General features: G+C 45.1%; 1 protein-coding gene across 3 annotated transcripts in view; it reads left to right on the top strand.

Annotated features, from left to right (window-relative positions):
* Nucleotides 1-16,598, top strand: part of ARHGAP10 (Rho GTPase activating protein 10) — a gene marked incomplete at both ends in the record, with an annotated part of 308,500 nt that overhangs the window by 74,705 nt on the left and 217,197 nt on the right. For all 3 annotated transcript variants that reach the window (XM_080697718.1, XM_080697720.1, XM_080697719.1), the window contains 2 exons: nt 13,648-13,743; nt 13,819-13,880. In XM_080697718.1, the coding sequence (XP_080553844.1) occupies nt 13,648-13,743; nt 13,819-13,880 (158 nt within the window). The remainder of the gene's footprint in view (nt 1-13,647; nt 13,744-13,818; nt 13,881-16,598) is intronic.

Consider the following 16,598-nt stretch of genomic DNA (forward strand, 5'->3'; position numbering starts at 1 on the left):
AAAATATGGTTTATTTTAGGGGATGTTTCTGGGGAACCTAGGGCCTTGTGCATGTCTGGCAGGGGCTCTACCACTGAGCTACGTCCCCCGCCAAGCATGCTGATCTTGGATCAATGCGTACGCAGTTCTTTCTTATCGTATGTGTCCCTGTGGCCTTTTCGCTAGTTAGGGCTGAAGACTTGTACGCCATGCTGTAGTGACATGCATCTACCATATACACATCTAATGGCTGTTGTGTCCCAGTTACCAATGCGGCCCAAGGCGACCCCCCCTCCCCCAAGAGCTTGGGAGGTGAGAGACGTTTCTCTCTTAAATTGCGTTTGAGTTTTGGGAAAGCTTTGAGAAGAACCTTGCAGGAAGAAAGCACTGCGCAGACTCCCTCGGCCCCCCAATTTTTTCCCCCTCTGGCAGGGAGGTTGGGTTTTCTCCTAAATATATCAGGATGATTTTGAAGGCTGTAAGCAGGCAGAGGAAGAAGGTGCCATCTGTATTTTGCTTTGGCTGCTGTGTGGAAATTAGAGGGGAGGGTGGAAGCAGAGGTGTCCCTCAGGAGGTGATGGTGGGCCAGAGGCTGTGTGGTTAACAGCGGAGACAGAGAAGTAAGCAGACCCAGAGGGGATTTGGGACGTAGAATGGATGGAGGGGGTAAAAAGAACAAGAATTGAGCAGGATTTGTGAAGGAACTATTTCTTGCCAAATCTGCCACACGAACCAGCTTCAGGTTTTTGGCGCATTCTCCACGTTGTCTTTCCCTGATCTGAACTCTTTTGCACCTCATCGTGGCTGTCATTTCTGCCTTCCCCTTTCTCTAGTTCAGTCCCCTTTGTGGTTTACTTCTCTATTTTCAGCTCTAATTTTCTCAACTTTTTCCTTTGAAAGCCATTCTTGCTGGGTGCAGTGGCGCACGCTTGTAATCCCAGCACTCGGGAGGCTGAGACCAGAGGATCGCGGTTTATGGCCAGCCTCAGCTACTTAGTGAGGCTCTCTGCAACTAAGTGAGACCCTGTTTCAAAATAGAGTAGAAAAATAGGACAAAGGGGGTAGCTCAGAGGTCAAATGCTCCTGGGTTCCATCCCCAAACCAGCAAAAAATAAAAAAAAATAAAAAACAATAAAAAGGTCCTAATTTACTCCTGCCATAAAGTATACATAATCCTTCTCAGTCAGTAGTATAATAGGTACAGTTCTTCTAATTCTGCCTAAAGGATTTCTCTCATTTTGTTCCCAATGGCTTCGGTGTCTTTTCAGGAATATAAAATCATAAAAGCAATGCCTGCTTTTAGAAGCCTGTTCGAGGCCCTCTGTTGCGTGCTGCGCTTTCTGGGAAGCCATTTCATGTCTGTGTGTCTCCCACGGAGCCTCTGTCCAGTCTGGACCCCTCTAGTCATACGTACTATGTGGTGGTGATTCCTCTTTGATGTAGGTCACACACTTCTTAGGACAACAGCCCTGCATCTCTATGACACCTAGGACCATGCTGATCAAGATGCCCAGCAAGCCAGTGGGCGTTTCTTGTGGCGTTTCCTTTCAGCTCTTGTAACTCTGGCTCAACTTGGGTCACAAAAGAGGGGGCTCTTACGCCGGGTGCAGTGGCCTGTGCCTGTGATCCCAGTCCTTGAGGGGTACAGGAGGATCACAGTTTGAGAACATTCTCAGCAACATAGACTCTCAGCAACCAGGTGAGAACTTGTTTTAAAAGAAAAAAACAGGCTGGGCGTGGTGGCTCACGCTTGTAATCCCTGCGCTTGGGAGGTGGAGACAGGAGGATCGCGCAGGTTTGAAACCAGCCTTGCTGGCTTAAGAGACCCTGTTTCCAAATAAAAATATGAAAAAAAAAATAGGTCTGGGAGTGTAGCACGGAGGTAGAAAGGTTTTCAGGAACCCCAGTACCACAAAAAAAGGGCTTGGGGTGTAGCTTAGAGGTAGCATGACCTTGGGTTCAATCCCTGGCACCACGCGCGCGCGCACACACACACACACACCAAAAAAAGGGGGGGGGTTGGCCTTTTATTAGGATGTCTTTTTTACTTAAAAATTAACTAATGAATTAAATTAGTGGCGATTGAACTCAGGAGCTCTGTTTATTTTATATCTTGAAACATGGTCTTACTTAAGAGTTTCACTCAGTTGCTAATAATGTCCTCAAACCTGTGATTCTTATAAATCACAAATACTGATACTATAAGTCATCATCATCTCTGGCTTAAAACAACTATCTTTTGGTTTCTTTTTGATGGTACTTGGAATTGAATCCAAGGGTGTTCTACCTTTGAGCAATACCTACAGCCCTTTTTTTATTTTTGTTTTTTGAAACAGGGTCTTGCTAGGTTTCTGAGAGTCTCACTAAGTTGCTGAGGCTGGCCTTGATCCTGTGATCCTCCTGTCTCAGCCTCCCAAATACTGGGATTACAGGTATGTGCCACCATGCCAGGCTTAAAAAAAATAAAAGCTATTTTTTAAAGAAACTGAATCTTGAAAGGTTTGGTATATACAGAGGAGCTCGCCAGCAACTCTTGGCTTTGTTTGGCAACCAAGTTTCTCATTTGTGCTGTTGCTGATTCTCCAGTGACAGAATTAAACCACACGAACACCTAAAGTCTAGATCCCACTAATATTTACTTTGGCTTCACAAATAAACTGTGGTTAACAAGGTAACTTGTCTTGACAGTAATTACCCCTGTGTGTGTATTTGTTTTTCTTTTTGTTTTTTCTTTCTTAGGATATGTGAGAAACCACTTTATTTGCCAAGTTACTATGTTTGGTACCAAAATGTTTGAATAATGTTGTTATGTCATTGAGCTTAACTTCATAACCCTAATCTCTAAAAGCAATGCTTGCACATAATAGTGTTGAAAATCCTTTTTTTTATTCCCTTCTAGCAAAGAATCATGGCGTGTTCATTTGCTAGGGTTGTGGACAGCAATTGCCACCAATTGTGGGTGACGTAAGGAACAGAAATTTGTCGTCTCCCAATTCTGTAGGTGACAGGTGCAAAATCAAGATGTCTGGAGGGCTGATTCCTCCTGTGTGTTGTGAGGAAAAGAACGGCACCAGGCCTCTGCCCTCGCTTGTCCATGGCTGTATTCTCTTTGGGTCTCTTCACACTGTCTTCCCTCTGGGCATGTCTCCTGTTCATATCCCCTTCTCATAAGGACACCAGCCATCTGGGAATGGGATCCAACTTCTCTTTAACCGATGACCTTTGTAAGGGTCAGCCTCCACATAAGGACACATTCTGAGATGCTGGAGAGGGGAGTTCAACATCTGAGTTCTGTGAGAACACAATCTGCCCTATAGTATAAGGGAACAGGAACGCCCTGCCAATCCCCACGGCACTTATATACCAGGCTTTCTGGGCACTGAAGCCACAGACCTTAGTGATGCTGTTCTTGGGGAAATTTTTGCACACAACCCCCAAATCATTAGCCTGAAATTTTCGACTCTAGTTGTTGGTAGAGTTTTCAGGATGGCTTCAAAGAACCGTCCTCTTTTAAGCAGATCTGGGTAGAGGCCTCCGAACTCCCCTCCCACTACAGCGGTCCACCTTCAGTTTCTTCCCAAAGCAGCGGCCGAGACAATGGAATGGTGCTAAGGTCAGCCCAGGCCTCTGCTCTGCGCAGGGCTCTTCGGAGGCCCCTGACTTAAGGCGAAAGCCCATCGGTGCTGAGCTGGCTTCTCATCTCTGACCGTCTTACTCACCACCCTGGCCTTCGTCTCTGTCAGCTCCAGCCATAGTGGCCTTGTGTACTTCTTGCTTCAGGCCCACGCTTGGCTGCTGCCTCATCGTCAAGGTTTCCAGGTTCCTCCCTGGCCTGCTCCCAGCCTGCGTTCTGACCTCGCTCAGCGGCCGTCTTCTTAGTGATGTCTGCACTTACTGCTCAGCGGCTCCCCGGCTCCCGGTACCGCTTGCCTTTCTTCCCATTTCTCCCAGTACATTGGGCAAATCGTTTGCTTTATCGTCTCCTCTCTCAAATCCCCTTCAGTTTCTCCCCGATGGGCGCTGCAGATGCTGCTGTTTTCTGCACCTTGAGCCCTGGTAGGTGGTTGGTGCTCAACCATTTGGATGCGTGAACACCATCAATGGACCGTGGATGTATAGAGCAAGGACTGGGATGCTAAGAACACTGGGGTTCCATAGAGCAAGGACTGGGATGCTAAGAACACTGGGGTTCCATAGAGCAAGGACTGGGATGCTAAGAACACTGGGGTTCCATAGAGCAGGGACTGGGATGCTAAGAACACTGGGGTTTCATAGAGCAAGGACTGGGATGCTAAGAACACCGGGGTTCCATAGAGCAAGGACTGGGATGCTAAGAACACTGGGCTTCTGGCCACTTGGGTTCCTGAAAGTATAGATGAAGATAGATGAGATGGAAAAGGCTAACAGAATGGTCTTTGAGTCCGTGTGTGTGTGTGTGTGTGTGTGTGTGTGTGTGTGTGTGTGTGTGTGTGTACACATGTACAGACATTTGTACTTGTATCTTTTATTTCAGTACGTAATGTCATTTTCATTTTCTTTTTCTTTTTCTTTTCTTTTCTTTTTTTTTTTTGGTGGTACTGGGGTTCCTGGAAAACCTTCTACCTCCAGGCTACACTCCCAGACCCATTTTATATATTTTTTAAAATTGGAAATAGGGTCTCTTAAGCCAGCGTGGCTGGCTTCGAACCAGCGCAATCCTCCTGTCTCTGCCTCCCAAGCACGGGGATTACAAGCGTGCGCCACCACGCCCAGCCAGTAAATTTTAATAAGTAAAATTAGAAAATAACCACGTTACGGCCGGGCATGGTGGTGCATGCTTGTAATCCCCACGCTTGGAAGGTAGAGACAGGAGGATTACGTAGGTTTGAAGCCAACCTCGCTGGCTTAGAGACCCTGTTTCCAAATAAAAACATAAAAATAGGTCTGGGAGTGTAGCCTGGAGGTAGAAGGGTTCCCAGGAACCCCAGTACCACCAAAAGAAAAAAAAAATTACTGTAAAAGTTGCAAGTATAGAATGATGAATATAGACATGCCCTTCCTGGGTCCACTACATGTTGACCATTTCACTGCCTTCACTTTCTCTTCTGTCTTTGTGTATGCATTGCTGTGTTTCTGGCCAGCCTAAGGGTACTGTTTTGGGGATAGCTGCCTCTCATGAGGTTGGAGCACAGTCATATGCTACCAAAGCTATCGGCTTAAGACTTGACATGTGGCTCTGGGTCAAGAAGTTTGCTTGAGAAGTGTTGTGTCTGTGTGTGTGTAAATCACATGTTTGATGTGACATTTTAGTTATCTTTTATAAGTATGAAATCTGATACTTAAGCGTTTTGCCCAGTTACCCACCTGATATCAACCCAATATTTGAAATCTAGATTTTTGAGGGTACAGAGCTTTTTTTTCTTTGAATGAACCACACCGCCTCAAATTTACTGTGTCTTTGATTCTTTTTTGATAAGTTACGATCATTGGACTAGATTGTCTCTAAGATCAAGTTACCTGTCAAAGTTCTTTAAACCAGGACTCAAAAACAATGAGTAGAAGGTAATAAATAGGGAGTAGTCATGGTAACCTCAAAGTGTGACATATTCAAATGAACATTTTAATGAAAGGAGAGGCCAAGCGGTCTCTAGGACCACCAGTTTGGGGTACCCACATTTAGGCATTTTTCTGGGAATGCCAAGCCACCTCATTGCCATGAGCTTGCCATCACAGCGTTTGTGGGTCCATCGGCCATCCTTGTTTGAAACCTATGGTGTGTAATTAGAGGAGTGGTTTGGGAGCAGTGGGCCTGGGCATTCCTTTTCATTCTGAATCTCTTCTCCTTACTCCCAAACACACACACACACACACACACACACACACACACACACACACTGCTCACGTGGACCTGCGTGAACGCGTGTCCTTTGCTGCACTTCTCCGGGGTGTGCTAGTCGCCGGCTGCCCTGTGTGTTCCTCCTCACCGACAGAAGCATCTGTCGCTTTCAGTCTGTGTCTCACTCAGATTCTACCAGGAAGAGTTCTGACGTGACCAAGAAAGAACTCATCTGGGTTCTCATTAGAGCGCTCCTGAGACTCGGTGGATGAAATGGAGTTGGCTGCCCAGGGCCGTGCCTTTGTTTTCTGGGCCGTCAAGGAGATGTTGCCTGTTGGATTCTGTGCTGTGTGACATCACCAGGGACCACTCCGGGAGTTAAGGACACTGGGACAGGTTCTTTGCGGTCTTTGGTTTCACTACTTACTAGTTACATGATCTTAGACAAGTCGCTTGACCTCTGTGTGCCTCAGTTTCCTCCTCTGTCACATGAGCATAATAATAATAATAATAATAATATAAAAGTAATAGCATCTGCTTCATGGAGTTGTTGATAGTTAAAGGAATCAATACCAGGGAAGAGTGGAATGCTGGATTATAAGGTATGGCACACAGAGTAACGGCCCTACACGTCCCACCCCTGAGAACTTTGAGTGTGTTATTTTATATGCAAAAAGGACTTTGCAGATGTGATTAAATACAAAACTTGAGTTGGGGAGATTTTCCTGTGTTGTCCTTAAGCATCACGGAAGGAGATGTGGTGGTAGAGGAAGAGGTCGTGGTGATAGGATGGGTGGCCGGGGCCAGCGAGCCAAGAGCTTTGGGCGCAGACTCTAGGAACTCGACCCTGGGCTCTTTTCCCCTCTTGGTTTTAGTCCCAATTTCGGCTTACGCCCTCCATGAACTATACACTAATACATTTATGTTGTTGTAAGTCACTATCTTTGTGGTAGTTTGTTATAGCAGCAGTAAGAAATAAGTATATAAATATTAGCTGTTCTGTTTTTTTTTCTATTGTAAATGAGATTTTCTTGGAACAAAGGAATCTGTGGCGGGGTGATTGTCATTGCCTTCTTCTCATGGAATGGCCTGTTGTGCATGCACCCCGAAGAGTATCTCACTGTTTGCAAAGCAGTTGCGATGCCGTTGAAACGTGGAGTTATCTGGATTAACATCGGCATTATTTCTTTGGTTTAGGGACCGTTGGGTTGGTAGTGTCCAGTGTGGATGTGCCTGTGGGAGTCATTCTTCATTGCTAATTGGCTGTTTTAGTAAACAGTATTCAGTTGTCTGTTAGGTGCTTGATTTACTTATTTTGTGCCAGTACTAGGGGTTGAATTCGGAGGCATTCTACCTTGGAGTTTCACATGCAGCCCTATTTAAAAAAAAAAAAAAAAATATATATATATATATATATATATATATATATATATATTCTTTTTGAAACAGGCTCTCACTAGTTGCAGAGACTGGCGGCAAACCTGTCTCAGCCTCCCAAGTGCTGTGATCACAGGTGTGCACCAGCATGCCTAACTCTCTGGTGGGTTTCGAGTGCTGCACCCCAGCATTACGGATTTATTTTGGGGTATGTGCGTTTTTGCGAGCTTAGCTTGGTTTCCCTTTGCCACACAAACATGTCATATCAAGTAGCTCTGGTGACTTTGGAACTTGTTGATTGTGTTGCTAATAAGGACTCATTGTACAGACGCCCCAGGTGGGCTGGACTTGGGGTGTTAGGGGCACGGTACCGGGGCTGTTGCCTGGGAGCTGTTTCTGGAAACGCCTCTGCTTCAGCCTGCAGTCCTACGCTTGCCCAGTTATACAAGATGTTTGTACCATTTTAAGAACCTACGGAATGACTTGTTTACTTTCTTTTTTGACTTGCACAAAGATGTCACGGTGCCATTTTTGCACACAGTGCCACTGCTTGTTTTTGTACAACTAGAAACCATGAAGGAAAATCCGAAGCCGGTCCACAGTCCCGGAGGAATTTTGTTTCACGTCCAAGTTACTTGGATTAACATTAGCGTTATTTCTTTGGCAAGAATCTGGCATGAAAGATATTAAATTCTTAGAGTCTGTACCCTGTTCTTCTTTAAAACATTCATGAGTTTTGGTGCATGTTTTGATGTGTAGGATAGAGGGCATTTCCCTTGGCAGACTTTTGCATAGTAGATGAGCTGGTTATTTTGGTCTCTACATGTAAAGGAATGTGATCTTCTAGATGCAATTTCTCTATTTGGAAAGGTCTCAGAATCCAATAAAGTTTGGAAAGAATCCTATAGTTTAATGAGCAAGAAAAGTGGATTATTTATTCGTTTATTCTTTTTCATGTAATTATTATTTTTCAACAATAGTTAATTAAAAGATTATTATTTCCTCTAAAAAAATTATTGGGGATTGAGCACAGGGACATTATACCTCCAGGCTATTTACCAACAGCCTTTTAATTTTTGGTTTTGAAACAGTGTCTCACTGGGTTGCTGAGAGCCTTGCTGTGCTGCTGAGGCTGTCCTCAAACCTGTGATCCGCTTGTCTCAGCCTTCCAAGTACTAGGATTACAGGAGTGTACCACCTTGCCCAGCAAAGGTGCATTTATTCACTGCTAAGTTTTCTCTTCAAGCCCAGGGTTATAGAACATGCCACATCTCTCCAAATATCCCCACTGGTGCTTTGGTCGGTGGGGTGGAAGTTGTCTGAGACGGTAGTTAATGAATTTATGACCAGTGCTATGTTTGTGACTTCCGGTGTGATCACCCACAGTGCTGTCTAGAGTAAAGGTAGAGTAACCCAGAGAGAAGTGTCCAACCCACTCCAGCCAGCTGCCTACATTGGTCTAGTATTTCATGGTCTTAACTAAAAGCTATTAATAAGCAGATGGCTGGGCTATAAGAAGTCATTTTCTCACGTATGGAGTCATCAAGGGCAGGCCATGGTAGCTTGTGCCAGGGCCTGGAGGCTCTCCAAATCTGATTTTAATTGTGGTTGGTACAAAGGATCAGTAGAGGTTATTTTGAGCAACTGTAAGCCAACATATTTGATAACCTAGAAGAAATGGACAAAGTCCTGGCCACATGCACTTTACCAAGATTAAATCATGAAATAGGAAACCTGAAGAAACCAAGTAGACAAATTCCTGGATATGTACACCAGATCGAATCATCAGGAAATAGGAAGCCCAGCACCAGTAGGCTTGGTGCTGCATGCCTGTAATCCCAGGACTTGGGAGCTTGAGTCAGGACGATTGCAGGTTGGAGACCATCCTCGGTGGCTTAGTGAGACCGTCACCCATTTAGTGAGACACTGTTTTGAAATTAAAAAAAAAAGCTGGGGGGATAACCTGGAGGTAGAGTACCTCTGAGTTCAATCTCCAGTTTAAAATAATAAATCAATAAGACTTTAATATGATTGAATCGGAAATAAAAATCTCTCACCAAAATAAGGCCCAGGATCTTCGCTGCCACATTCTATGACATTTTTAAAGAAAAATGAATTCTTAGCCTTATTCCAAAACTATTGAAATGAAAGCTATATGCCAATATCCTTGATAAACATAGATGTAAAAATTTTTAACAAACATCAAACTGAGTCCCAACTGTACATTAAAAAGATTATTCACCATGATCAAGAGAAATTCATCCCAGGATGCAAGGATGGTTCAATATATTCAAATCAATAAATATGATAAACCACACAGTCATAATGAAGAACAAAAAATATATGATCACCATGACAGAAAAATCAGGCGGTAAAATTTGATATCCATTCACAGCAAAAACTCTTTTAAGCATTATGTGTGGAAGGAATGTACTTCAACATAATAAAGCCACACGTAAGCCAGGTAACTAACCTCATGCTAAATTGAAAAAGGACAAAAGCTTTCTTGCTATGACCTGGAACAAGATAAGAACACCCACTTTCACTATTTTTATTCAATGTAGCACTAGAAGTCTTAGCCAGAGTAATCAGGCAAGAAAAAGAAAACATCTGATTGGAAAAGAGAAAGTCAACTTGCCACTGGTTTCACATGGCATAGTCTTATATATAGAAAACCTTGAAGACTTCACTCGGAACGAAAACTTATTAGAGCCAATTAAACACCCTCAGCAACTTAGTGAGACCGCGTTGAACTCGGGGGACATTCTACCTCTGAGCCACACCCGCCCCTATTTTATTTTTATGTGAAGTAGGGTCTCACTAAGTGGTGGAGGACTTAAGTTGCTGAGCCTGTCCTTGAACCTCCATCCTCCTGTCTCAGCCTCCCAAGTACTGGGACTGCAAGAGTGCACCACCATGCCCGGCTTGTTATTTTAGAATAGCCCAAAGAGATATGTTTTTGAGGATTTTTTAAATGGATTTTAAAGTTTTATTTTTTAACCTAGGGGCATAGCTTAGTGGTAGAGTATGTGCTTAGCATGCATGAGGCCCTGGGTTCAATCCTAGCACCTCTTCCCCCAACCAACTATGGAATTATGGCAAATATATACATATGTATGTGAAACAAATGTGTGATTTAAAGAAGAATGATAATACAACTATCCAGAGACGCCGAGGAGGCTATGAAATAAAATCAAACACCTCTGATCGCTGGCAGCTCTGAGTGCCCAGAGGTGGCGCTGCGTGGCTTGTGTGGTGGTGACCCCATTCCTGTCCTGTGATCTCAACTCCTCTTTATGGGACCTAAGCGAAAACTTCGGTGCAGCTTGTTAGGAATTTTATATGTAAAAGAATCTCACTGTGTCTATTCTTTTGTGACTTGACTTGCTTTATTCACTCCACACTGTGAGACTTCTCTATTCGGACAGGCAAGTTTGCAGTTATTTCAGAGTTTTGACCGTACACATGACCGTGTGTGCAACTGGACTGTGGGCAGAGAGTTTCTGTTCTGGTCTCTGGCCAAGGATATACCCAGTGCTGCTGTGGATCCTGGCGCTGTGTTAACTGGTGCATGTGTGCAAGAGGTTTTTTTTTTAACTTGGAAATTTAACGAGGAAGAAAGTTTCTGGGTAATAAGATATCATCAAATTTACTAGAAAACAGCATGCAACTTGAAATGCAAGGGGTTGTCCACATTTTTACTGTGGCTGGCGGGGTTAAAAGCATTTGTTCAGACACAGAGGTCACAAAAGCACTGGAGTATTCAGAATTACTAACGTTTGCTGATTGCATGAGTGAATTACCTAGAGGTTTTAATTTTCGCCTTTGTGATCGCTAATAACACAAAGCATCTTTTCATGTGGTTACCGGCTATTTGAATCCCCTTCACTGCCTTTTGTGAAGTGTCTATTCAATCTCTACCTCTTTTTTTTTTAATTGTTTGTGTGCCTTCGTTTATCAATTTATAAGCAGTTATTTATGCCCTGTGGATATGTGTTTATCTTTACTCCTTTCTGACTTTAGAATTCAAACCCAAATTTTGTTAGTCTTTCTTTCTATGTTTGCTTTCTATTTTCATTGTAGATATCAGTCCCTCCTCCCCACCAACCTGGTGGCTCTGAATGACAGCCACCTCTGTGGGTGAGTTAGGGCTGGACAACGCGTAGCTGCCCTCGCCTCTGGACAGACCCATGGCAGGGCAGCTGTGCCTGTGTGGGCTGGAGGGGTGACCAGCTACCACTTTTCCCTGAGCCAATAGCAGGCTGGTCTGGACGTGTTCCCACAGAGGACAGGATCATAAGGGTCGCAGAGGTGTGCATGGTTTCTTGAGATGAAAGCTCAGCATTGGCCCTGTGCCACTTTCTCTGTAGCCTGTTGGCCAGAGGACCAGCCCTGGTTGAAGGGATGGGAGGGTAGACTATAGTGACCCACTGGAGAAGCTGCAAAGTCACATTGCACAGAGACGTTCCTGCTGGGAGTGCAGAGAATCTTGGGTTTTCATTATTTTGTGTGTGTGGTACTGGGGACAGACCCCAAGGGGCATTCTATCTCCGAGCTACACCCCCACCACTTTTTATTTTTTTATTTGGAAGCAGCATCTCCCTAGGTCGCTAAGAGTCTCACCATGTTGTCAAGGCTGTCCTCGAACCTTTGACCCTCCTGTCTCAGCCTCCTAAGTACTGGAATTATAGGCATGTGCCACCGGGCCTGGCTAGAGCTTTTCTTAAGAGTAGGAAATTGCAATTCTGTCTCATTTCGAGCAGTTGTACAGTTTTGCCTTTCATGTTTGGGTTTTTCCAATGCTCATTTGAGGATAGCAAGATAAATGTGAATTTTCCTATCAATTTGCTTGGTACGAAATTTTAAGATAATATGTCCTCATTGTGCTGAGATGGGAGCTGTGGGACTGTAGAAGTTGGCAAGCAGCTTCTTAGAAAAAAACAGGCCAAGAGTAGAACCTCCTCTTGGTCCTGGCATGGGCTTTGAACAGATAGCTTTAGAGTAAAACCAAGCTTTTGCTGTGGTAGCTGAGCAGCTTTGGGCCTTTGCTTTTTATTTGAAAAGTGACATAATCCCAGTCGAGCATGGTGGCGCATGCCTGTAATCCCAATATTTGGGAGGATGAGACAGGAGGATCGCAGGTTTGTGGCCAGCTTCAGCAATTTAGTGAGACCCTGTTTCAAGGATTAAAAATATAAAATAGGGCTGAGGGTGTAGCTCGGAGGTAGAATGCCTCTGGGTTCAATCCCCAGTACCATAAAAACAACCCAAAGTGTGACATAATTCTATTTTATATGTCTCTTATGTATGTAACCTTCTGGGCTGTATGACCCTTGAAATAAGTGTTCATTAGTTTCGTTTTATTTACTTATTTTTGTGGTGCTGGGGATCGAACCCGGGGCCTTGTTTGTGCTAGGCAAGTCCTAAGCTGAATGTTCCACCCAACAGTTGTGTCCTGTTGGACAAGTCACTAACTCTCAGTGAGCAGTTGATTTTTTCCCTTTTTTCTTTTTGGTGCTGGGGATTGAACCCAGGGCCTTGCTTATGTTAATACACATGTCCTTCCACTGAGCTTCACCTCTAGCCATTTTTATTTTGTCTTACTAAGTTCCCAAGGCTGGTCTTGAACTTACCACCCTCTATCTTAGCCTCTTAAATACTGGTATTATAGGAGTGTGCCATGGCCCTGGCTTCTACTATCCTATTAATCTCTCATGAAGAAAGAGAACATCTGTATTTATTTATTTATTTATTATTATTTTTTTGCAGTACTGGGGATAGAACCCAGGGGCATTCTACCTCTGAGCTACACCCCCAGCCCTATGTTTTATTCTCTATTTTGAAACGGGGTAAAGGACTTCACTAGGTAGCCGAGGCTGTCTGAAAACCGCCATCCTCCTTGTCTCAGCCTCCCAAATGCTGGGATTACAAGCGGGTGCCACCACGCCCTGCTGTGTCTGTATTTCTTTTTCAGAATTCTTTCCACCATTTGATCTTGGCCTCGCCTCCTTAATGTCATTTTTCTGTGAATGCAATCCTGGAATCTTCAGGGTTATCCTGGCGTGGTTATTTGGCATTTAGTTCAGAGCACCTGGCCGCTGACCTGGGGCGTGCGAGTCCCTCCTGCTGCAGGTCGTGGCTGGCAGCCAGGTCTCATCAAGTCCTGGGTATTATCAGTCCAGAGTGTCCCTAATCACAGCCTGAACTTTTGAGTAGGGCAAGTTCTGACCTGTGCAAGCAGGCACAGTGCTTTAGGGAGTAGTGTGAAGTAATCAGACCCCGGGAAGAGGGGGGCAGAGAGCAAAGGAGGCTCCAGCGGCCTGTTCTGTTCCCGGGGTATACAGTCGAAGGCAGGGTGTGTGCCAGGCCCAGGGTGATGGGCGTCGAGTGTGTGGGGCTCTTCTAAGCCTTGTGACTTTCTCCTAAGCCTTGTCTTGCAATCAGGACCCCACTGACCACTGTATTTTCCTTTCTAGATCTTTCAGCAGCCCAGCGGAAGTTTGCGCATTCGCTTCGAGACTTTAAATTCGAGTTTATTGGGGACGCAGAGACTGACGACGAGCGTTGCATAGGTGGGTGAGGAGGAGGCTGGGCTTGCTCCCTCTGCCCCAGCGGGCCTCCAGACGCTCATTCTTTTCTCTTTATAGATGCCTCCTTACGTGAATTTTCAAATTTTTTGAAGAATCTGGAAGAGCAGAGAGAGATTATGGTAAGTAGAGGGTGATGTTAATAATAATAATAATAATAATAATAATAGTAGTAGTAGTAGTAGTAGTAAAAACATTACTATTATAAATTGAGAGCTATGGTAAGTAGAGGAGAGAGGTTTCGGGCGGGGAGCACTCTGGGTTTAGAGGTTTACTCTGGAAAAAATGTTGACGCATTAATCAGTGGCTACAGTAGGGCACTTATTGGGAAGAGCCAGGGGCCAGGTTTCAGGAGCCTGACGTTGCAGTTCTACTCTGTGATGGCTCAGGTCAGCTCCTGGAGAAGTTTTTGGACCTTGATACCAAAGCTCTGTGTTTTCATTTGTAAGTGGAAGGTCGGGTGCTTTTAGCTCTTTCTTAGTAGTGGACTTCTTTCAATCAAATAGACTCTCACGGAGACGTGGTAGTGCATGACTGTAATCCCTGAGACCCGGGAGGCTGAGGCTGGAGGACGTCAAGTTTGAGGCCAGCCTGGGAAACTTAGTGAGACTGTCTCAAAAGAAAAAACAAAAAAGGCGGGGCATGGAGGTGCACACCTGTAATCCCAGTACTTGGGAAACCGAGACAGGAGAATCACAGGTTCAAAGCCACCCTTGCAGTTTAGCAAGGTCCTCAATGACTTAGCGAGACCCTATTTCAAAGTACCAAAAAAAAAGGGGGGGGGTGCTGGGGGTATAGCGCAGAAGTACAATGTCCCTGCGTCCAATCTCTAGTGCTAGGCCCCCCAAAAGCGAACGAACGAATGAATGGCTAAATTAATTAAATAAAAAGGGTTGGGATGTAGCTCAGTGGTAGAGTGCCCCTGAGTTTAATCCCCAGCACTGCAACAAAACCAATACCACCCTCCCCTCAGCTCATTCAGAGCTTTAATTTATCTCACAGCTAAAAGCTGCAAAGCTTTCTCCGAGCCAGCGGGAACAGCAGGGTTATGCCAGAGCCCGATTCTGTGAACTTCTAGGCTGTGTGGGAAGGACAGAACTCGAGCCTGGGGGTCCTCACCACCCAACATGGCATGGGGTTTGCGGTCCCCACACCGATAAGAACGGCTCCCTGACCGGGGCTGCCCCGTGTGCACCTGGCGCTCTGCAGAGGGCCCTTGGGGAGGTGATCTTATTTATAACGCGTGCTCAGCCGCGGAGTCTGGGGGGATCGACTAATATTTGCCTATTTTAAAAGCTAACGTTCCCTTCCTATTGAAATTTGTGAATCTGGTGAAGATTTAGAGCAGAATCGCCGCTGGATTAGGATGAATTATCTGATCTTATTATAAAAAATAAAAATCCCAAGCTGTTCTTCCTAGGTTCTTGAGCATGAATCCCGTCGCTGTGTCAGTGCGCGAGGGGTTTCGGTGCTAACGCTGACCGCGAAGGTCACGGCAGCTTTGACTGGGTGCCAGGACGCTTGTAAGCTGTTTACCTGACGTAAAGTTAGTTTGCAAATCAACCCTCTGTGATTCTGTGACGGCGCCCCAATTAACAGTGAGGAAGCTGAGCCACAGTATCTGGCCCGGTGGAGTAAGATGTTAGAGTTGGTATGGAGAAAGTAGGAAAAAGCAGCTATCGTTGTGGCCCCCTTCATAGATGCTGTTTTGATTTCTTGGGTTTGGGGGGGTTCTGTCAAGTAGAATTGTGGTAGGGGCAGAAATAGGAGGATACTGATTGTGTGTGTGTGTGTGTGTGTGTGTGTGTGTGTGTGTGTGTGTGTGTGTGTTGCTAGGTATTAAGCCCAGAGGGACTCTACCACTAAGCTACACCTCTAGCCTTTTTGATTTTGAGACTGGTTTGAGTTTTCACAGTGGCCAGACTTGTGATCCTCCCGTCTCATACTCCTGAGTACTTACACCTCTAAATGTGGGCCACCTCACCTGGCCAGGATCCTAATTTTGATTGAAGAAGTGACAGAGATTACGCGCTCTAAAAGCCTTCATATAATTCGCATCGTGCCCCCACACTCTGAGATGATCCATACGTGTTGTAAGTTCCATTGGCGGCCACGTGAAGGTATCGTCATTTCATTAGACTTTTCTGGTGCACAACGACAGGTTTAACTGTTCTATTCATGTGATGGTGTAGCCATTGCTTTCTTGGCTGTTGAGGGAAGGTGAAAGATGATAGTGGATAAAAACAGCCCTGACAGTCGGGTTCTACTGTACGAAGTGGGCGCGGGAGTGGGCCGGTGACGGGATTCTCAGTCTACGTTAATCGTGTCTGTTTTTCTGTGCTCAACCGTCTTGAATATTTGGTTCTTTCCTGGGAGTTTGAGTGTCCAGATAATATCGATTGGTCTCCTTTTCTATTCTGCTTACTGTCAAGAATCTGAGGACACAGAGGCCAAGCAAATCAAAGTTTCTTCCTTCTGGGAGGTGACAGCCTAGGAAGAGGAGGTGATAAGTAAACAAACACACAGCACGTCCGGCAGGAAAGAAAAACTCCACAAAATGAATTGTGGAGGAGGGTGAGGCTGGGTGCGCTGGGGCCCACCTGTAATCCTGGTGTTTGGGAGGCGGAGACAGGAGGATCGCAGCTTTGAGACCAGTGTGTGTTGATTTAGTGAGACCCTCTTTAAAGCAGCATAATATTAAAAGACCTACTTATTGAATAATCTTCAGCCATGATGGCAGTTGACAGGTCTCTGTCTTAGATTGGCCGAGGGTGCCAGGGTTGGGTTTCCAGTGTAGGGCAGAAGTGAGAACAGGATGGTTTATGTAGAAGGCCATGAAG

Source organism: Muscardinus avellanarius (genome assembly GCF_963383645.1).
Source record: "Muscardinus avellanarius genome assembly, chromosome: 6".
Taxonomy (NCBI): Eukaryota; Metazoa; Chordata; class Mammalia; order Rodentia; family Gliridae; genus Muscardinus; species Muscardinus avellanarius.